The 24977-nt window shown below is 35.8% G+C and overlaps 1 protein-coding gene across 5 annotated transcripts in view; it reads right to left on the bottom strand.

Annotated features, from left to right (window-relative positions):
• The window catches only part of LOC132118561 (cyclin-dependent kinase-like 5), a 61435-nt gene that overhangs the window by 32552 nt on the left and 3906 nt on the right, over positions 1-24977 (bottom strand). For 4 of the 5 annotated variants that reach the window (XM_059528491.1, XM_059528495.1, XM_059528494.1 and 1 more), the window contains exons 2-3: positions 20925-21143; positions 8561-8595 (exon numbers count right to left, since the gene is read on the bottom strand). In XM_059528491.1, the coding sequence (XP_059384474.1) occupies positions 8561-8595; positions 20925-20988 (99 nt within the window). In that variant the 5' untranslated portion in view covers positions 20989-21143. The remainder of the gene's footprint in view (positions 1-8560; positions 8596-20924; positions 21144-24977) is intronic. The other variant, XM_059528493.1, reaches the window with a different exon arrangement.

Genomic DNA, 24977 nt, shown 5'->3' with positions numbered 1-24977 from the left:
AAAAAACAAAACCATTTATACCAAAGGTTTAGATTTTAAACCAATATCTCTGAAAAGTTTGCATGCTTAAGTGAAATCAAAATGCACTAATGAAAATGCTAAATATATGCAAAATATCAAACATATTTGCCAGTTCCAGACATATAAACTAAAAGCCTTGTTGTTGATTGATTAGGAACATTAAAAAAAATGTTTTTTTCTCCTAATAAGATTATGAAACACATTTTTCATGACTGAGATACATTGACTTTAATTTGTGATATTTTAGTATCATTAATACATTAGTAGTGATTGTTAATATTTTGAATTAGATTTTATTTTTATTATTTCTGTTTTTGCTTTAATTGTAGTTCAGGGTGTATTCATTTGTATTAGTTGTTTTTTATTTTGTGTTACAAAATACACCACTTATCAAAACCACTAAAATAAACAAAGGCACTAAAAATATAAAAATAGAATAAATGTATGGCATTTAATATGAAATAAAACAAAACAAAATACTACAAAAGAAATAAAAAAGAAATTCTGCTGTTCATAAAATAGAAATAAGGCCCTTAAAATAAAAACTATGACATAAAACTACAAAAGAAATAAAAAAGAAATTCTGCTGTTCGTAAAATAGAAATAAGGCCCTTAAAATATAAATTACAAAGAAATAAAAAGAAATTATAAATAATAAATTGTAAAAGTATTTTATTAGAGTTATCAAACAATTAAACATGATAAATCATATCCAAATAAAACCTTTTTGTTCACATAATATATGTCCTGTGTGCTGTGTATATATAAATACACACATATGCATGTATATATTTAAGAAAAAAAATGTACGTTTATATATTAAATATATTTATGTTATATAATTCATATGAATATAAATATATACATGTAAATACATATAAATATTTTCAAAATATATGCTCTATGTGTGTGTCTTCATATACACAGTACACATACATATATTATATAAACAAAAACTTTTATTCTGGATGCGATTTATCGCGATTAATCGTTTGACAGCACTAGTATTTAGATAGAATAAACACAATTTAGATAGATACAAACACAATATCTCTTTCAAAACATGTCAACACTATTTCAGTCAAAACGTTTCCAGATTAAACAATGCAGGGTTGAAAACTGTGGAAAAAATATCTAATAATTAGGTGAGAAACATCACACAGACCTACACAACACCACAGATCAACAATACACAACCCGCTTCTTGCAGATGAGTGTGTTTATATCTGAGCGAATGAATCACAGAGAACTGCTCAAACCAGACGCTCAGGTTCGTTAAATCCAGAAACGAGCCAAACCACGACAGACAGAGAGGTGTAAGTGTGTAAGTGAGACGGTTTTCACAAACACACACACGAGCTTCAGCTTTCAGTCGAACACAAACTCAGAGCAGACTGAGGAGTGATGAACACTGGCTTTACACTAAAACTATGTTCTTCCTGATGTTGAAATGATGTTGTCTTTCTCTCCAGTACAAATATATGAACATACTTAAATTAAGATGCATGTACTTCAGAGCAAAATTACATAAATAACCAAATTTACACTTAAAATAAGAACAAATATCTGCCAATGGAGTAAGAAAAATTAACTTGTGTCCAGTTTAAATTAAGTTGACTTCTTTAGCAGATATTTTTTTCTGTAAATAAAATTTATTAATATAAATAATTATTTTATTTTAAATGTAAATAGATAAATTATACAATAAATTATTTAACTTATTTGTGCAGAGAAAATGACAAAAGTGATTTCTGTCTCGTTTTCCAATACAAACATATTAGCATTGCTAAATGTAAAAAATACATGTCTCAAATATAAATATATTGTTAAATTCAAAATACATTTACTTTAACAATCATTTATTTGCAGATATTTTGATTATTGCTTTCAGAAAACAATACTAAAGACTTAAAAAATAGTGAAAACTTTAAATAAATGAAATACATTAAAAACTAAATAGAATAGAATAGAATAGAATAGAACAGAATAGAATTCAGGTCTAAAGACCATGAGGCTGCAAGAAAGAATAGAATAGAATAGAATAGAACATAATAGAATTCAGGTCTAAAGACCATGATGCTGCAAGAAAGAATAGAATAGAATAGAATAAATTAGAATAGAACAGAATAGAACATAATAGAATTCAGGTCTAAAGACCATGATGCTGCAAGAAAGAATAGAATAGAATAGAATAAATTAGAATAGAACAGAATAGAACATAATAGAATTCAGGTCTAAAGACCATGAGGCTGCAAGAAAGAATAGAATAGAATAGAATAGAATAGAACATAATAGAATTCAGGTCTAAAGACCACGAGGCTGCAAGAAAGAATAGAATAGAATAGAATAAAATAGAACAGAATAGAACATAATAGAATTCAGGTCTAAAGACCACGAGGCTGCAAGAAAGAATAGAATAGAATAGAATAGAACAGAATAGAACATAATAGAATTCAGGTCTAAAGACCATGAGGCTGCAAGAAAGAATAGAATAGAATAGAACAGAATAGAATTCTGGTCTAAAGACCACGAGGCTGCAAGAAAGAATAGAATAGAACATAATAGAATTCAGGTCTAAAGACCACGAGGCTGCAAGAAAGAATAGAATAGAATAGAATAAAATAGAATAGAATAGAACAGAATAGAACATAATAGAATTCAGGTCTAAAGACCATGAGGCTGCAAGAAAGAATAGAATAGAATAGAACAGAATAGAATTCTGGTCTAAAGACCACGAGGCTCCAAGAAAGAATAGAATAGAACATAATAGAATTCAGGTCTAAAGACCACGAGGCTGCAAGAAAGAATAGAATAGAATAGAATAAAATAGAATAGAACAGAATAGAACATAATAGAATTCAGGTCTAAAGACCATAAGGCTGCAAGAAAGAATAGAATAGAATTCAGGTCTGAGGACCATGGGGCATGAATAGAATAGAATAACACAGAACAGAATATAACAGAATAGAATAGAAAAGAATAGAATAAATTAAAATAGAACAGAATAGAACACATCAGAATAGAAAAAATATGAGAAAAGTGTAAAATGTAAATAAATGAAATGTCAATAAATTATTATTAAATGACTAAAACAAATAAATTGAAATGTAAGTAAATTAAAATGAACAGGTATTAAGAGAGCAGCGGAAAAGAGAAAAAAAAGTTTAAAATGTAAATAAATTAATTCATGGATTAATTAAAATGCATTAAATCTTAAACTAACACGTTTCCTGTGAGGGTTAGGGTTAGGTATAGGGTTGGTGTAGGGCCATAGAATATACACAAAAACAAACGTGTGTGTGTGTGTGTGTGTGTGTGTGTGTGTGTGTGTGCTGCTGATCCTCCTCCTCAGGAGATGCTTGTGATTCTTGGAGGATCCATGGACTATGTTTGGTTGGATTAATGTCTTTCATACTTGTTACACACTTACATCTATCTGTTGACAATGACTATCATTTATATTGACATTCTGTGTTGTTCCGTCTAATATGGACAAATAAATTCACTTTATAATTAGCTGTGGTGTGTGGTGACTCCCTTATTTTGATAAAGGGAGTAACAGTGTGTGTGTGTGTGTGTGTGTGTGTGTGTGTGTGTGTGTGTGTGTGTGTGTGTGTGTGTGGTTTGTCGGGTGCAGCTGTGTTGGCTATAGATCACAGTCAGTCTGAATTATAAATCTGATTATTCCAGCCACAGGCCTTTATTCTGACACTGTTGCTTTCATCTCAATAGCCAGGTGCAGCAGAGAACACACACACACACACACAGTGATCTGAGGCGGAGGAAGGGAAGGTTTCTCGCTGTCAAACTGTTGCTTCACCATGACATTATTTCAGATGAAAGAGAAAACTGACCGTAGAAGACGACAGTGTTCACTAAGTGTTATCGCGTCTCTTGTGGTGACATTAAATACTAAATTTACTAATCCAGTATATTTTCAATGTGAATCATGTGAATCATGCATATCTAGTTACATGATACGTATAAACAGTGTTGGGGAGTAACTAGTTACATGTAACGGCGTTACGTAATTTAATTACAAAATTATTGTAACTGTAATTAGTTACAGTTACTACGAAAAAATGAGTAATTAAATTACAGTTACTTATGAAATTTTTAACGATTACAAAGGGGATTACATTTGAATATTTACACACATCCACATACAGATTTAACTGATTTCTTTCCCAAATTGCACTGACTATTCTGAGACATACCGCCCTAATAATTTCCGGGATGCGGAAATACAGTCTGGTTCGTAGAATCCAGTCATAAAAACGGAATGCCTAACGCGGACGGAATATGCCACATTTTGGATGACTAAATCAAAAGTATGTCAGTACACTTGAATCAAAACATGACATGGACTAGTGTCTGTGAATATTAAGCCCCAAAAATGCAATATATGTCTCCTGCACATTCTGCGTGTCTGTGGAAATCAGGCGCGGACTGGACACCGGGAGAACCAGGACAATTCCCGGTGGTCTGGCAGCCGATTTTGTCCCACTATTTAATATCATTATTGTATAATTGCCTGCCGAATGTACTAAAGCGATCATTTGCGAATCCGCCATTTGATAATTAAATCTCTAATAAATCATGAAGTGTTAGTCATGACTCGCGCGCTCTCCGCGCCTCCGCCAAACGGTTTGGATCAGACTCAGAGTAATCAATGCGAGAGAGAGAGAGAGAGAGAGAGAGAGAGAGAGAGAGAGAGAGAGAGAGAGAGAGAGAGAGAGAGAGAGAGAGAGAGTGGACTGCTGGAGCAGAGAAGCAGAACTACTGTTCAGGGTTTCAGGTCAGTTTCATCTGTAAAGATGCTTTTTTTGTCTTTGTTTTTTTTTTTATTTAATCAAGCAGCAGCACGTTGCTCATCAGTCATCACTCAAAATAATATATAAAGGACATCATTATTATCAGTTGTAATGTTACAGTAGGAATTTAGCTGAAAAAAAAATCCGATTTTTTCATAGGTTTAGTGAGCTACGACAGACAACAACACAACCCTTACGAAAATTAACATTTTAATATTTAACTATAAATCCAGAGAAAATGGTTACTATTGTTTAACTGTGGTAACCAAAAATGTAAAATTATTTTACAAATGTATTTATTTAAAAATAAATACAAATCCATTTGCAAAAAAAAAAAAAAAAAAACAAGGTTATTTTACTTTTATATAGGCTAATAAAAGCATGTTTAACTTTTGTAAGGGAAAAACATGACTCATGTACAGTATTAGGATTTTTCTATAAAGATATTGTACTGTAGAGTATTGTATTGTAAAGTATAGTTTTGTTCAATCTTGAGTATTAAAGTCATGAGAGAGATGGATAACAGGGCAAAATAAAGAGACTGAAGAGAAAAATGGAAGTGAAGGTGCAGTTCAGGAGAGAACTTTTAATTATTTTGCATGTCCCCAAATTAAAGATTTAAAATAGATAAAAAATAGTTTTGTCCATGAATTTGTTTGTATGAGTTTTTTTCTCCAGTCTGAATTTTTTTACCAGTCCGCCCCTCCTGTAAATTAATGGCAAAGACATGGTTTCATTTACTACACGTACATAGGCCTACTGAAGCTCGCAGTGTTTTCAACCTCTGCCGCCTCAATATAGGAGTACACGAGCACATAAACATAATTTCTAGAACTGCTCTGTGTCACTTCATGTGCATTTTACTTATTTTGAGAAAACTATCATCATATACAGAAACAGCAGTTTAAAAAAAATAACCAATGTTTCAGGAGTTTATTACACAGAATACGTCACATGCTTATTAGATAAATGTATTTAAGTTGATGTATATGCTTTTATTTATTATTCTTTAATTTTCACAAATTTAGAAAAGTAATCAAAAAGTACTCAAAAGTAATTAGTTACATTACTTTAATGAAGTAATTGAAAAAGTTACACTACTATTACATTTTAAACAGGGTAACTTGTAATCTGTAACCTATTACATTTCCAAAGTAACCTTCCCAACACTGCGTATAAATGTAGTATGTTTCAATCTTATTTGCATCATCTGCAGATCTGAGGACAATTCGGATTCAATGCTTTGATTTTAATGCAAGCAATTTATTAACTGCAAATATTTTATTACATTACAGCAGATTTTAGCTTATGGGCACAAGTGATTAGATTTGATGGCATTGTGAAGAGCTGAAATAACCTGAATGACAGGAAGAAATTAAACTAAACATAACATAATAAATTATTAAAATAATAATCATAAGATAAATAACCATAAAATAAATATGTGTATTATATTTAATAAGAACACAATAATGTAAACCATGCATTTTTTTATTTTAAAATACATAGATAATAAAATAAGAATAAATTAAATTAATTTGATTAAAATAAAATGTGATTAAAATAAATAAAAATATAGATAAAAACAAACACATTTTGCATATGCCGAAGTTTGCCTGAAGTAATTATGAATATAATAATAATAATTATATAAATGTGTGTGTATAATACAATTATTAATAAAATAAGTCATTAATATATATATATATATATATATAGACATATATATATGTGTGTGTGTGTGTGTGTGTGTGTGTGCATAATAATCAATAATAATACAACAAAATAATATAACAATTCAAAAAATGTCCAAGTTCCCAGCGCACACTTTTGCACATATCATAAAGGAAATAAGAATACATTTGCATCTATATTGATTAAAATAAATTGTACATTATTTGCTATTTAGGCAGTGACTGGGTAGTTTTGTAATGCACATGTGAACACTGTGTGAGCTTCAGTGCATGTAAACATGTCTAGAGTCTGTCAATCACTTGTTCTCTGCAGACTCCACACTGAGAGGTGTGTGAGAGCGAGAGATCAGAAGTGTGTTTGGGTCAGAGATGGAGACTGAGAGCCGTGAACACAGAGACCATCTGTCTGTCGGCCGCGGGGCGCTACGACCAGCACTGCTCATGAGTTATGACCGGAGGAGATATTAATAGATAAACTCACCATATGTCACATCACCACACTTTCTGTCCACGCTGAACACAAACCTGTTACTGTTCTTACTTTAACACGGCAGACTGTACAGTAATACAGCACAGAAGTCTCTTCTGCTGCACTTATTTGATCAAAAATACTGTTCAAATTGTGAAATATTTTTAGTATTTAAAGTAACTGTTTTCTGTGTGAATCTGAGAGTGTAATTTATTCCTGTGATGCTCCGCTGTATTTCCAGCATCATTCCTCCAGTCTTCAGTGTCACATGATCTTCAGAAATCAGAATAATATGAAACATTTCTGATTATTATCAGCGTTGAAATAAGGTTTTTTTCGAACCAATATTTTTGTGGAAATTGTGATGTATTTTATTTTTCAGGATTCAAAGATGAATAGAAAGTTCAGAAGGACAGCATTTATTAGAAATATTAATCTTTTGCTCCATTTTAAATGTCTTTACTGTCACTTTTTGATCAATTTAATGTGTCCTCGAATAATAAAAGTATTCATTCCTTTAAAATACAATATATTTTCTTGACCAAAACCTTTATCTTTAGACAAATTGAATATATATATATATATATACACTAAATACTGTGTATCTATTTTGCGAATGCAGCTAATGCAACTTTGCATTAGTTGCTTTTAAATTAAATACTGCGTGCGTGTGCGTGGGTGTGTGTGTGTGTGTGTGTGTGCGTGCGTGCGTGCGTGTGTGTGTGCGTGTGGGTGTGTGTGTGTGTGTGCGTGCGTGGGTGCGTGGGTGTGTGTGTGTGTGTGTGTGTGTGTGCGTGCGTGTGTGTGTGCGTGTGTGTGTGTGTGCGTGTGTGTGTGTGCGTGCGTGGGTGTGTGTGTGTGTGGGTGCGTGCGTGCGTGTGTGTGTGCGTGTGGGTGTGTGTGCGTGGGTGTGTGGGTGTGTGTGTGTGTGTGCGTGCGTGCGTGTGTGTGTGTGTGTGCGTGCGTGGGTGTGGGTGTGTGTGCGTGTGGGTGTGTGTGCGTGGGTGTGTGGGTGTGTGTGTGTGTGTGCGTGCGTGCGTGTGTGTGTGTGTGTGCGTGCGTGGGTGTGGGTGTGTGTGCGTGCGTGGGTGTGTGCGTGTGGGTGTGTGTGCGTGCGTGTGCGTGGGTGTGTGTGTGCGTGTGTGTGTGTGTGTGTGTGCGTGCGTGTGTGTGCGTGCGTGTGCGTGGGTGTGTGTGTGCGTGTGTGTGTGTGTGTGTGTGCGTGCGTGCGTGTGCGGGTGTGTGTGTGTGTGTGTGTGTGTGTGTGTGTGTGTGTGTGTGGGTGTGGGTGTGGGTGTGTTTATGTTATGAGTGCATGATTGCATTATGGGATACACTATTATTGCACATTAACAGACAGAAAATCACTGCACAGTATATGTGTAGAATACTACATGCTGCTTTATTTCAAAATGAGTCATTAGTATGGACTTGTATGCTTTCCAAGCCACACTTTTTGTGAACACACACACTTTTTGAGCCAAACATGTAGCGGATGAGATGAACTGTGTGTGGTGTGCTTAAAAACGACACGCTCTGAACTGGTTTCTCTGAAATCTTACCTTGTGTCTGCACTTCAGGACGACTCCGTACGCTCCTGCCAGAGAAACAGAGAGAAACAAACAGGTTTTACTCCAACCTTCACCCAGTTCCACCTGTCTCTACCTGTCTCTGTGAACACGTTTGTTTAACAGCCCGATTCATTAGGAGTCTCGTATGAGCCCAAACCCTCTGTGGACTGGAGCTCAGGTGTCTGTGAACGCAGCGTTTCTGACGGTTTTGGCAGTGAGGATCATATCTGTGGCACAAAACGAGTGTCCCGCAGGAGACGCAGAGCTGAGCTCATCCCGAGATCCCAGCCAGCATCCGAGAAGAGACACGTTTAGCACAACCTGCTCAATGTGAGAGACAGAGAGACTTACAGCGAGTATTATCAGTCTGCTTGATGATGGAAAGACATAATTATGATTATTTTGGTTAATGTTGAGGTCATGACTATTAATCACTGACTCATTGATCATGCATTTACTGAACACACTGAAAAAAATGAATAAACAAAAACAATAAAATGTGTTTGTGTGTGTGTGTATATATAAACAAAATAATAAATTAATAAAAATAACAAGTTATTATATGTACACAACACATTATAAATCCACATTATATACTGTATACTGTACATTATACATTATATCTTATGTTGCATTGTGTGTGTGTGTGTGTGTGTGTGTATGTATATATATACATATAATTTTTTGTTTTATTTAATAATTGATGTGTTGATATTTACATTAGAAATAACATATATATATATATATATATATATATATATATATATAAAAATATATAAAAAATTTATTAGATCATCTGAAGTGCTACATTAAAACTGAAACCAAATAAATGAAAGCTAATAATAATAATAATAATAACTAATAAACATTTAAATTAAAAAAGCACAAAATTACTAAACAAAATTAATAAAAATAAAAAATTAAGCTAATAAATATTAATAAACATTATACTAGTATATAAATAATAATACTAAAATAAACACTTTTACCCAGAAAATGAAAGAACAAAGAGTCAGAAAAGAAGTTAAAGATAAAGAAGATAAATGTGGACTAACTGAAACATTTGCTGTAGCTTGCTTTTCTACCCATAGATTAACGATGATGAACTCACCGATTCATATTCTGAGATAATAAGACGTTAAGATTTGATCACTTCACTGTCATGAATAATGAAAAGAGAGAGACATTTAAGATGGATCAGGATGATTTCAGTCCAGCCTCTGCTGCAGGGGACCGTGAGAGAGAGAGATCAGACATTAAATCACTTTAATATCTCTATTAGACAACAATGAGATTAAATGGAGAGCATTTGGAGATCTCTTAAATGCCCTGTTATTATTGTTAACTACAAATAAAGCTATAACTAAAATCATTTTGGTTAATTGAAATACAGCTGAAATAAAATCTAATTTAAATTTTAGATAAAAAAACTTAAACTTAATGAAAATTTTAAATGTTACCTTGACAACTAACTTAAATTTACGCTAAAGCATTAAAAGAACTAACTGGAATCATATTTTAACATAATTTAACTTAACTTAACTTAACTTAAATTAAATTAAATTAAATTAAATTAAATTAAATTAAATTAAATTAAATTAAATTAAATTAAATTAAATTAAATTAAAAATTAAATTAAATTAAATTAAATTAAATTAAATTAAATTAAAAATTAAAAATTAAAAATTAAAAATTAAAAATTAAATTAAATTAAATTAAATTAAATTAAATTAAATTAAATTAAATTAAATTAAATTAAATTAAATTAAATTAAATTAAAGCATTAGAAACGCAAAGGACTAATGAATAAAAACTAAATCTAAAACTGAAATAAAAATTTATCTACACAATAAAATGACAAAATAAAAATAAAAAAATAACAACATTTAAGCTAAAACAAACATGATAAATGAAATTATATCAAATTAAACACCAATTCAAAATCTGAATGTAATTAACAGAATATAAATAATACTAAAACTGATTTTTGCTTTAATTTCATGTTAATTTACAATTATATATATTAGTGCTATCAAACTATTAATTGTGATTAATCGCATTAGAATTTATTTTCAGTTTAGTACTACAACTCATTTTACCCCATTTCATTTAGTTGCCAGGGAAACATTTCTTAGTTTTTAAGACAAAATTATTTTGTAATGCTAATTATCATTATTATTATAGCTTTATATTAATGAACAAAAACATTTTTAAATAGGAGTTCTAGAACAGATCTCAGGATGATTTGATACTTGACTCTACTGCATAAGACTATTTTTATTTCTCCTAATCAAACAAAGCTGATAATTAACCAAAACATAACTGAGCTGCCTTGCTAGAAAAGAGCAGTAAACTGCTCCTCTGGGATCATGTGAAGCGTTTGTTTCTCTGAGTCACATTAATTATCCTCAACTTCACAAATGCGATGACATCAGCTGCACTGAAACCAAAATAACCAAAATAAATAAATTAAAATAGCACACACACACACACACACACACACGAGAAGATGTGATGCTGGTAAACTACACTGAAGCCCCGCCCACTTCTCTGCCTCAGCCAATCAGGAGGAGAGCCACACGTATCTCGACCAATCCAACGAGGAGAAATAGTGAGCGAGTGACAAGGCAGTGAATCTCCAGACTCATGTGAAACATACCAATCTTTAAGACATATCTAGCTCAACCTGCTTTTCCAGAGCCGCAATAGAAAAAAAAAAGAATAAAAATGAGGCCATCGAAGTGGAACTGTGACCTGTTTTTACAGGCGCAAAAGTCACAGAGACTTTCCATCAGCGTTTGTTTTTCGATTTTTCCTGAATAGGGAAACATTCAAGGACTCAATGTGACGATCTTGAATTATGCACAATCTCTCTCTCTCTCTTTTTTTGGACTGGTTTTACTGCTAGGCCAAAAACAGGCCAATGGCTTTCTTGAATTCTTCCTGTGCTGTTCATGCAAGTTTGGAGGTCATAATTCTAATCATATTCTAGACAATTAAACGGAATCAAATTCAATTCATATTTGTTTCTCTATGTTTAGCTTATTAATGAAAACAGGATGTATTTTAGGACTAATGCAATAAAAGGTGATTTGAGTGTAAGTGATGCTCTGTCAATATTATCAATATCATGCTGCTGCACAGAATGATGGGAAATGTAGTTCGCCTTCATAAACTGTTAAATGAGTTTACATTTTGATGCTGTTTTTGTTACTGAAAGTGCATTCAAATTAGTGCAAATGCTTGAGAAGTTCATCTAAAAATCAAATTTGTATGACTTCTGTGAAACACTAAAGCAGGCATTTTAAAGAATGTATTGTTTTTGTGTTGTTATACAAATGAAAGTGAAATATATTATTTTGTTTCACAGAAGCAGTGTTGTTTTTATTAACTAAAACTAAAATTAAAACATGCATATCAATTAAAAACATTTGATTTATAAAATTAAGCTGAAATTAAAGCAAAATATACAATTAGGTTGCAAAAGCTTAAATTAAATAGAAAATAAAATTAGAAATGTGTCTGACAACTAACTGAAAAGAACTACTAAATCTGTTATAAAACTATAACTAAAATAAAAAAAACTATAGAAATGTTTTTAAAACAAATACTAATGCAAAATGACAAATGCACAACTCAATTCGAAATAATTGTGATTAAACTTTGAATAAAATTAAATATGAAAATTTAATGAAAATGTAAAAAATAAAAGGCAATTCAAAATATACAAAAATACAAACTTTTATAGTATATAAATAATTCTAAAATAACACTGCACAGAAGAAATAAAGTCATACAGATTTGGTAACTAGACTTATTATAATTATTATAAAAATGTTTTCATTACTTAAAAATAATATAAAATAAACATTACTTAATATATAAAAAGCTTACAATTATTTTATTTCAGCTAGTTGTCAAGGCATCATTTCTCTTTAGGGATGCAACAAACAAATAAGTAGACTTTGATTGATTATATTCATCTTTCGCAGTTAGTTAAAAGTTTTGAAAGTCATATTATGTAATTACAATAATACAATTAATTCACACAAATAAACATATTTGGCACACAAAATGAAATGACCGAGAATCTCTAAACTGAATGGCATCATTCTGCCTAACATCTACTTTTATGAATAAGAAATAATATAAACATAAGTGATAAGATGCTTTATTTTGGATAAACTATTTTATTGACATAACATAATCTCTCTTAAATTACAGTGTAGGGTTATGATAATCAAAACAGTCCTGAGCTAGATCAAGCTTCGATCTATCACTTTATTGAAAGTGGGTTTTTTTTCGTACTAATAAAAGATTTAATCATTAGCGAGCACCACACCGCAGAGCTGCATATATTTTTCTGATTCTAACTGAAAGCGACAATGACTCTGGTTTTTCATGTTTAATACTGTAAAGCTGCTTGATTTAAGGCTATTGCATAAAGTACTACATAAATAAATGTTACTGAAGTACCGAACTTCAGAGCTCATACAAACATCCACATTGCTGTAATCAGATGCTTTCTTAACTGCTGCTTTCTCACCTCTGTCAGTTTTTGTTTTGCTTATTTAGTTATTGAGAGGAAAGCGTGCAGCATATATTTACATATTCTTCCAAATACTTCAGGTTCTGTTGCATTTGTGCTCAGTGCAAATTCAGGGCTGAATTACAGTCTTGCGCTACAGTATGTGGAGTAGTGGATCAAATTAAAATATAAATCCTTTGGTTTAAACGGCTCACATGAATAGACTTCGTATGGTTCCATTCTGTTTGTTTTATTATTATTCTGAGAATAGACTTGCACCAAATCTTGTAACATTCTGGTGATAAATGCTATATTAAAGCAATTATAATACAGACTTTTATGCATATTTTTCAAGCCTTCCAATCAACACTAGCACGCCACCCACAGGATAACGCAAGGACATCTTTGCCAAAATTTTGCATGTGTTCAGAGATTAGAATATAAAGTTTACAAAATGTTTTTCATATATTAGTGCTACGACCCAAAATCTGCCACACCTAAATTTACAGTCAAGAGCCGCTACTGGTCATATGAGATCAAACGACTACTCGACAACAATATTTGTTGTCAATTTTTTGCTGTCCATTTTGTCGATAATGTCGATTCATCGTTTCAGCCCCATTTCTCTTTTTCATTCATTTTAAATACTAAAATAACTAAAAACTTAAAACTACAAAGACATTTAAAACAAACTAAAAATGCAAGAAAAACCACAAAATTACAACATTTTTAACTTATATTACATTGAAGAAACAACAAATAAAATATAAATATAAAATGTAATTTAAATTATTTAAAAATATTAACAAAAATATATATAATAGTATACCAATGACACTAAAATAACATAAAATAATGTGTAATTGGGAATAAATAATGACAGAGTGATAATTTTTGAGTGAACTTATCCCTTTAAAAGAAAACCAAAAATACACTGGGCAGCAGATGTGTAGAAGTTTGTCAATGACAGGCATTTCAGTTCCTTTTCAGTTTTAAGATCACCTGAAGGCTCAACCAAATTAATTGGCTTTCAATTAGCATTGAGCGGCGAGAGGATAGACAAAGACGTCAGGATGGGAACAGAGGAATATGAGAGAGAAGAGAACAGCTGAGAGGAGATTAATCTACTGAAGGCCAACAGAGAGAAACGGATCCACTGACAGCTGAACACACACACACACACACACACACTCATCTGAGAGCATCAGTTAATACACTACCATTGTTTATACATTATTGTGTTAATCTGGATTATATTATACAGCCCGGGCCCTGGGCTACTTTCCGTCTGAAATGGATTTGTTGGAGTCAAAGACCAACTAGAATCCCCTACTAATGACCATTAATAACCAAAGACAACAAGACCGACCTTATGGGTAAATCTCATTAATTATATTTATATCTATATTTCAGACACCCCAAGTGAATAAGGTTAAACATTTAACTATTAGATATCACCATATTCACCCATAATTAATTGATTACATTAAGAATTGCAAACATTTTGACATTTTCTGAAATGTTCCAAGTAAATATGCGCTTATTTGCATACATTTCTAGAAAATAAATATGAACACTGGATAAGGCCAGGCTCAAACTCTGTATTTGATTTTGTTGACATATTAGAGTCAAAGATTTTTACTGAAGGGATTTTGGATTTCTCTTTTTATCACTCCATAAATCTGAATATGCTGTCAGCAACCAGAAAAAAATACATTTTCACCATGTCGTAATGTATAAAAGGTTATACCAATCAGTGTGAATGATATACGAACAATCCCCACAGTAAAAACCTCCAGAATAAAGAGAGGAATAAAACTGCTAAGTTTGGTGTTTTTAAAAGCTACTGAAGTGGAGAAAAAACTTTTTAGGATATGTATTTTCATTGAAATCTACAGCCGCAAATAGATAAAATACAATAAAATAAACACTTAAAAGTGTATTTTGGATGTTTTCTGGTCTGAAATAACACTTTCTGAGCCCAAAATAGCACAAAATCTTAAAAGTAACCAATGCATGTTCATGTCTATTTTATGATGACTGATTTTGGCAATGTGACATTATTTTTATACCCAAAAATTGCATTACTGCAACGCAACAAATATCTGTAAGATTAGATAAATTTGTAAAAATACTCACACTAAAATAAGATAATAAAGCAGCATTACTTAACATAATTAACAAAATGTTAAGGCAAGTTTCAGAAAGCCAAATTTAAGGACAAAAAAACTTCAAAAACGATTGAATATTTAACTATCTACTTACAATTTTACGTTAAAGTTTATTTATTGAATCAATATCAATAGTTTTGCATTGCCGTAAATAAAACTAGTAGAGTTAGGGGTTGTTTTTGCGTTCAACTGTACTGCGTTTCTATAGTTTTTCTATGTAAATACACACTAGACTGATATCTTTGAATGCTGCGCCCACATCTCACATCTTTTGCAGCATGTTGCACATGACATGTTGTTTTAAAAGGCATGTTAAAAGATGGTCAACTTTATAAAAACTTGTCTCTAGACCTTGTGTTTATTATTATTATTATTATTATTATTATTATTATTATTACACTGCCCTGCGCAATGTTTTCAATTTAAAATTCCAAAATGTTAATATTTTTCAAACTGATCTGCTACTCACATCTCTCAATATATTTATTGATGGCTTCACAAAATGCAAATTACACTTTTTTTTTTTTTTTTACAATATTTAAAATAAAACTAAAATTAAATAAATATAAGGAGATCAGAAGCTAACAAATTTTATAATACACCTGCCATTATAGTATAATTTACGAACATATTTTTTGCAAACCCATAGTCAAGATCATTTACAAATGGTTCCAATTAAGTTAGGGTTAAGGCTACTAAATATATTTCATTTTAGAGTGAATTATATTTTGACATTATTCCAGTGGCATTAACCCCATTGGCATCTTAATGTGCATCACTGTCCTAAAAAACAATGGGGCAAGAAAATGTTGTAAATGGCTTTCATTTTATTTAAGCAAAATGTTGGTGTTCAATATTACCTCAACTTTACGGTTTTCATGATATTCACCCTTAAGACTCATTGTGAGAAAGAACACAACTAACACACAGCGTTCCTCAACACACGCACACACACACACACACTCGCCATGGTGTTAGTGGGGCATCAGAGTGTGAGAGATGGATGAAAGAGTAAAAATAACCTGATCCCCAGAGACTTTTACCACACACTCATATGAAATGTAGAGAGAGAATCTGCAGGTCGACTTCACACACCTCAACACACACATCCCTACAATACATAGAATCACCAGAAGATCCAGCACATTCATAAGTCATGCACAAGATCTTTAAAAATGCAACGTTCATGTTAAACATAAAGACCCTGACTGAATATTGCAGAATAGACACACACAAAAATACTCTACTTTATACAAGTTTGGGGTCAGTACATTTTTGGATTCTTCTGCTCACCGATGCTGCATTTATTTGATTAAAAATACAGCAAAAACAGTAATATTGTGAAATATTTGTACAATTACAAATAGCTGATTTATATGTGAATATCTGTTCAAATGTAATTTATTCCTGCGATCAAAGCTGAATTTTCAGCATGATTTCTCCAGTCTTCAGTGTTACTAATATGTTAATTTGCTGCTCAAGAAGTTATCATCAATGTTGAAAACTGAATATTTTTGTGGAAACTGATGCGTTTCATTTTTCAGGATTCACAGATTAATAGGAAGTTCGAAAGAACGGCATTTATTGGAATCAGAAATCTATTGTAACATTATAAATGTCACTTTTGAGCAATTTAATCCATCCTTGTTGAAAAATGAATAAATATATAAATAAAACTGACCCCAAACTACAAAGTACAATATATGAGTACAGTAAAATTAAATGTATGAAAGGAGTCATTCAAGTGCTACTCACTGAGGTACACAATGTAAAAAAAATATAGACATGCAAAACTATTTTCCTCTCCATACACAAATTTCCACTTGAAAGCACACTGACACTGCAAATTTTGAGTTTTCTTCCATGCCTCCATCCATCCATCCATCCATCTTCTACCGCTTATCCGGGGCCGGGTCGCGGGGGCAGCAGTCTAAGCAGAGAACCCCAGACTTCCCTCTCCCTAGACACTTCCTCCAGCTCTTCTGGGGGGACACCGAGGCGTTCCCAGGCCAGCCGGGAGACATAGTCTCTCCAGCGTGTCCTAGGTCTCCCCCGGGGTCTCCTCCCAGTGGGATGTGCCCGGAACACCTTCCCGGGAAGGCGTCCAGGAGGCATCCGGAACAGATGCCCGAGCCACCTCAGCTGACCCCTCTCGATGTGGAGGAGCAGCGGCTCTACTCTGAGCTCCTCCCGGGTGACTGAGCTTCTCACCCTATCTCTAAGGGATCGCCCAGCCACCCTGCGGAGAAAGCACATTTCGGCCGCCTGTATCCGGGATCTTGTCCTTTCGGTCATGACCCAAAGCTCATGACCATAGGTGAGAGTAGGAACGTAGATTGACCGGTAAATCGAGAGCTTCGCCTTGCGGCTCAGCTCTTTCTTCACCACGACAGACCGGTACATCGACCGCATTACTGCAGAAGCTGCACCGATCCGTCTGTCAATCTCCCGTTCCATCCTTCCCTCACTCGTGAACAAGACCCCAAGATACTTAAACTCCTCCACTTGAGGCAGGAACTCTCCACCAACCTGAAGTGGGCAAGCCACCCTTTTCCGACTGAGGACCATGGCCTCGGATTTGGAGGTGCTGATTCTCATCCCAGCCGCTTCACACTCGGCTGCAAACCGTCCCAGTGCATGCTGAAGGTCCTGGCCTGATGAGGCCAACACGACAACATCATCCGCAAAGAGCAGAGACGAAATCGTGTTGTCACCAAACCTGACCCCCTCCGGCCCCTGGCTGCGCCTAGAAATTCTGTCCATAAAAATCATGAACAGAACCGGCGACAAAGGGCAGCCCTGCTGGAGTCCAACACGCACCGGGAACAAGTCTGACTTACAGCTGGCAATACGAACCAAGCTCCTGCTCCGTTCGTACAGGGACCGGATAGCCCTTATCAAAGGGCCCCGGACCCCATACTCCCGGAGAACCCTCCACAGGCCGCCGCGAGGGACACAGTCGAATGCCTTCTCCAAATCCACAAAGCACATGTGGACTGGTTGGGCATACTCCCATGAACCCTCCAGCACCCTGTAGAGGGTATAGAGCTGGTCCAGTGTTCCACGGCCTGGACGAAAACCACACTGTTCCTCCTGAATCCGAGGTTCTACTATCGGCCGGATTCTCCTCTCCAGTACCCTGGCATAGACTTTCCCAGGGAGGCTGAGAAGTGTGATCCCCCTGTAGTTGGAACACACCCTCCGGTCCCCCTTCTTAAAAAGAGGGACCACCACCCCGGTCTGCCATCCCAGAGGCACCGTCCCCGACTGCCACGCGATGCTGCAGAGGCGTGTCAGCCAAGACAGCCCCACAACATCCAGAGACTTGAGGTACTCAGGGCGGATCTCATCCACCCCCGGTGCCTTGCCACCGAGGAGTTTCTTGACTACCTCGGTGACTTCAGCTTGGGTTATGGACGAGTCCACATCTGAGCCCTCAGCCTCTGCTTCCTCAATGGAAGACGTGACAGCGGGATTGAGGAGATCCTCGAAGTATTCCTTCCACCGTCCAACGACATCCCCAGTTGAGGTCAACAGCTCCCCACCTCTACTGTAAACAGCGTTGGTAGGGCACTGCTTCCCTCTCCTGAGGCGCCGGACGGTTTGCCAGAATCTCTTCGAGGCTGACCGATAGTCCTTCTCCATGGCCTCACCGAACTCCTCCCAGGCCCGAGTTTTTGCCTCCACAACCACCCGGGCTGTAGTCCGCTTGGCCTGCCGGTACCTGTCAGCTGCCTCTGGAGTCCCACAAGCCAACCAGGCCCGATAGGACTCCTTCTTCAGCTTGACGGCATCCCTTACTTCCGGTGTCCACCACCGGGTTCGGGGATTGCCGCCTCGACAGGCACCGGAAACCTTACGGCCACAGCTCCGAGCGGCCGCTTCGACAATGGAGGTGGAGAACATGGTCCACTCGGACTCAATATCTCCAGCCTCCCTCGGGATCCGGTCGAAGCTCTGCCGCAGGTGGGAGTTGAAGATCTCTCTGACAGGAGACTCGGCCAAACGTTCCCAGCAGACCCTCAATCAACTCACCACCAGGTGGTGATCGGTTGACAGCTCCGCCCCTCTCTTCACCCGAGTGTCCAAGACATACGGCCGGAGGTCGGATGAAACGACCACAAAGTCAATCATCGACCTACGGCCTAGGGTGTCCTGGTGCCACGTGTACTGATGGACACCCTTATGCTTGAACATGGTGTTCGTTATGGACAAGCTGTAACTAGCACAGAAGTCCAATAACTGAACACACCTCGGGTTCAGATCAGGGGGGCCGTTCCTCCCAATCACGCCCCTCCAGGTGTCACTGTCGTTGCCCACGTGGGCGTTGAAGTCCCCCAGTAAAACGACGGAGTCCCCAGTCGAAGCACTTTCCAGCACCCCTCCCAGAGACTCCAAGAAGGCTGGGTACTCTGCATTGCCGTTCGGCCCGTAGGCACAAACGACAGTGAGAGACCTATCCCCGACCCGAAGGCGCAGGGAAGCGACCCTCTCGTTCACCGGGGTAAACTCCAACACATGGCAGCTGAGCTGGGGGGCTATAAGCAAACCCACACCAGCCCGCCGCCTCTCACCTTGGGCAACTCCAGAGTGGTGAAGAGTCCATCCTCTCTCGAGGAGTGTGGTACCAGAGCCCAAGCTGTGCGTAGAGGTGAGTCCGACTATCGCTAGTCAGAACCTCTCTACCTCACGCACAATCTCGGGCTCCTTCCCCGCCAGTGAGGTGACGTTCCACGTCCCTAGAGCTAGTTTCCGTGTCCAGGGATCGGGCTGTCGAGGCCCCCGCCTTCGACTGCCACCCGATTGTCTAAGCACCGGCCCCTTACGGTCCCTCCTGTAGGTGGTGAGCCCACGGGAAGGCGGCCCCACGTCGCTCCTTCGGGCTGAGCCCGGCCGGACCCCGTGGGGGGAGGCCCGGCCACCAGGCGCTCGCATACGAGCCCCAACCCCGGGCCTGGCTCCAGGGTGGGGCCCCGGCTGCGCCATACCGGGCGACGTCACGGTTCTTTGATTGTTCCTTCTCATAAGGGGTTTTGAACCGCTCTTAGTCTGACCCGTCGCCTAGGACCTGTTTGCCTTGGGAGACCCTACCAGGGGCATATAGCCCCGGACAACATAGCTCCTAGGGTCATTCGGGTACTCAAACCCCTCCACCACGTTAAGGTGGCAGTTCAAGGAGGGGCTTCCATGCCTCGATATTAAGTAAAATCCAGTAAATGCACAGTTTGTCAGAATAAAATAATCAGGCTCCTGAGACTGTGATCTGATGAAACCGATGCACAGATTCAGATAAAATAAGTGTGAATTCAATTTAAAATTCAATCATCAGTGCTCTATTTCAGATAAAACTCACAAAAAAATGGCATTAAAACCAAAACAGTCATGACATCTGACATCAAAAACGAGGCAATGCAGCTCAGTCTCAATGAAAGTGCTTTTTGCCCCGAGTCCTGAAGGTTACAGCAAGTTCTCGCGGCACATCAAACGTTTATTTCCAAAGATCAAGAAAAGTTCAAATTTTTCATTATGTGACCCCATTAAGAAGCAAGGCCATTTGTGACAAAACAGGGCATTTGATGCAAGTTTTTCTTTATCCTGTATTTTCCACATCATTTCTTTCTTCTAGCCTAGTGTTTCAGTCTGGTGTGGTACTCACCTTCCCCCACAACCCCAAGAACCTCGAACCTGTGCATCACATCACTGGAGGCCGGGTTTCTCATCCAGTCAAACGGTCGCCGGGCGACGGAGGGGCGAGCGGGGGCGAGCGGTCGTCATGGTTACGGGCTGGCATGGGGCGGCCTGGTGAGGAATCATGGGAAGGAGTGGATCACCGAGAGCCTTTGAGCATGATGATGTCCGTCACACACACCTGCACCTGAGGAAACACACGAGCCACATGATACAGATGTTTACATAGCAGGGTTCTGAGTGGTCTCTGGTGCATCACTGTGTAAATCTACCAATGCAATAAATAAATAATTAAATATGCATATGTATATATTTATATATTGCCCCAAATATCAAAATATCTGCCAAAACCGATTAGAAATTAATTAAATAAATATTTTTTTATGAAAAATTAAAATATCTGACAATTAAATATAAAAATACATATCATACACATCAATACAATATAGATCAATCAATCAATCAATTAATCAATCTGCCAATACCAATTAAGATAAATTAATTTGCCTATGAAATATTCAGTAGCTGGAAATATCAATGAATAAGCATATATTGCCAGACACATCAAATATCTGTCAATAACAATAAACAAACAAACAAACAAAGCTGGAAATATATTAAATATTTGATATCATTTGACAATACGAATGGATGGATGGATGAATGGAAGAATGGATGAATGGATGAATGGAAGAATGGATGGATGGATGGATTGATGGATGGATGGATAAATGGAAGAATAGATGGATGATGAATGGACGGATAAATGGAAGGATGGATGGATGGACGGATGGATGGATAAATGGAAGAATGGTGGATGTATGGATGGATGGATGGATGAATGAATGAATGGAACAATGGATGGATGGATGAATGGAAGGATAAATGGAAGGATGGATGGATGGACGAATGGATGGATGAATGGAAGAATGGTGGATGTATGGATGGATGGATGGATGAATGGATGAATGAATGAATGAATGAATGAATGAATGAATGAATGAATGAACAGAACAATGGATGGATGGATGGATGAATGGAAGGATAAATGGAAGGATGGATGGATGGACGAATGGATGAATGGATAAATGGAAGAATGGTGGATGTATGGATGGATGCATGGATGGATAGATGGATGGATTAATGAATGGAAGAATGGATGGATAGATGGATTGATGGATGAATGAATGCATGGATGGATGAATGGATGGATTGATAAATGGAAGAATGGATGGATGGATGAACGGAAGGATGGATGTATGTATGTATGGATAGCTCAAGTGGTAGAGCATTGTGTTAACAATCGCAAGGTTGGGGGTTTGAATCCCAAGGAATACATGTTAGGAGAAAATTGTTAGCCTGAATGCAATGTAAGTCGCTTTAGATAAAAGCGTCTGCTAAGTGCATAAATTAAATGTAAATGTATGGATGGATGGATGGACGGCTAAATCGAAGAATGGATGGACAGATAAATGGAAGAAAGAATGGATGGATGGATGTTTTTTTGGCCAGGAATATCAAAATATCTGCCAATACTAACAAACAAACAAAAAGATAAATAAATAAAGCTGGATATATGAAAAATCTGTCAATACAGATACAATAATTAGATGAATGAACGAACAGCATTATATATCACGCAGTAATCGATATGGAGAGAGTATATTGTGTATGTTTATTGTGTTATACTTTATGACATCTCTTCAACTCTTGGCAAACATCTGTACAGAGCTGCCAGAAAACCAGCATCTGCTGCTTAAAATCCTTCTTGACCAGATGATTTATAGCAGGTTGCTATGTTGTTGCTAGGGTCTTCTAGATGGCTGTTTACCACTTCCATCAAACGCTCTCCGAAACGAAACAAAGCGCTGGATCTCGATCTCACACAGCGGCAGTGTGTTGTGTTTGATCAGTGTGTGAGCGCGGGTGGGTCACAGATAATTAGGATGCAGCTATAAATAGTGCACCACAGAAGAATATTCAGCGGCCTTTAAAAGACAGGCTAAGCTGAAGGAGACTCGAAGTGTCCAGCAGACAGAAACACTGAGGATCTGAGTCCAGACCAAACAAATACACCACTAACGCCTGCCTTCATCAGCACATCTTCACCGGACAGCATGCTAGTGCTCTATATATGGATTCACATTGAGTGAACTTAACTACATTATATCGTACAGTATGAAAAACTGATAAATGTTCCTTTTAAGTTCTGCCCATAGGCATAATGAAATATCAAATATCCAGCGATACCAATTTAAAATAGCTTGAAAATATAAAATAAATGGCAGTATTGATTAAAAAAAAAAATAATTAATTGATAAATATTGCTGGAAATATCAAATATCTACAGATACAAATTAAATAAATTAAATATTGGCAGAAATATCAAATATCTGAGGATAATGATTCAAATATACCATAAATAAATAATGCCAGAAATATCAAGTGTTTGACAATATCAATTAAAAAAGAAAAGGGGGGGGGGGTATTGTCACAAATATTAAATATCTGCCAGTACCGATTAAATAAATAAATAAATATCGCCCCAAAATATGAAATATGTACCAAAACCCAATATAAATAAATTAATAATAAATGATTCAAATATCAATTATCTGCCAATACCGATAAATAAATATTGCCATAAATAACCAGTATCTGCCAATAGCAATTAGAAATTGCCAAATAATATCAAATATTTAGCAATTTCATTTAAAAAAGAAATACATATTTCCAAAAACCTTTGCAAATATGATTACAAAATAAATTAATAAATAAATACTGCAGGAAATATTTGTCAATATAGAATGAATGAATGAAATATTGCCAGAAATACCAGATATCAGAGAAAATAAACAAACAAGCAAATAAATAAGTTGGTAAGTTAGTATTGGTGAAAATATAAAATATTTGCCAATGATAAAAAAAAACAATGTATGAATATTACCTGAAATATCAAATATTTGCCAATATCGATACAAAAAAATTATGTCACCAAAAATATCAAATATCTACCAATACTAATTAAAAATAATTAAATGAATAAATATTGCTGTAAATATAAATTATTTAATTATTTTTATTATTAATTATATAAAATAAATACATGAATAAATGAAAAGCACATTTGACCCCAGTACGCAATATGGAGTGAATTTATTGTGTATCTCTAATATAGTTTATAATGAGATCATCTGCAAACCAGCAGATTTGCTTCAGAAAGGCTTTGCGTGGTAGAGGTTAGTTTGTTTTAATTTAGGGCTGGATGACCTGTTTGTCCAAACCATGGAAGACTATACACCGTTCTGGCAACCTGTTAGAATACAATCATTATTTTTGCCAATAGCTTATTTCTTGGAGCGTCTCGTTTCAATCAGACGTCCATGTGGTGTTTCACTGCACTCCTCACAAACAGATGGATGTCTTTATGTTCGTCTGCGTGCGAGCGTGTGTTTCCGCTGGCATAGAGTCACTGCGTGTCATCATTCCAGACCACAACACAAAACAAACCAGCGATGAACGATGCGATCAGATCACACTTCCACCGAGATCAGAGGTCAAATATTCATTTTTACTTATATTTAGCTGAATTAGAAAGAGTTTTGAAATATCAAATGTTTGCCAATGTTGATTAAAATAAATAATTATATGAGTATTGCTCAAAGATTTTACAAATCTGCCAACAGCACCAATTAAATAATAATACAAAAAAATTAATTACACAAATACACAAATAAATACATACTTTCAGCCAACAAGATGAAATATCTGCCTAAGAACATTAAAAATAAAATAAAATATTGGCGAAAAAAAATAATCTGACAACCTAGAATAAAATAAATAAATAAATAAATACTGCCCAAAATATGAAACATCTGCAATATGGATTAAAATAAATAAATGTTGCCAAAATATTAAATATCTGCCATTTCTGATAAAAAGACAAATTATGAAATAAACACATACATGCGGTCAGATCCATATATATTTGCACACAACTGCTGGCCAAAACATATTAAAT

Source organism: Carassius carassius, chromosome 37 (assembly GCF_963082965.1).
Source record: "Carassius carassius chromosome 37, fCarCar2.1, whole genome shotgun sequence".
NCBI lineage: Eukaryota > Metazoa > Chordata > Actinopteri > Cypriniformes > Cyprinidae > Carassius > Carassius carassius.
This window is presented reverse-complemented; position numbering and strand designations above follow the sequence as displayed.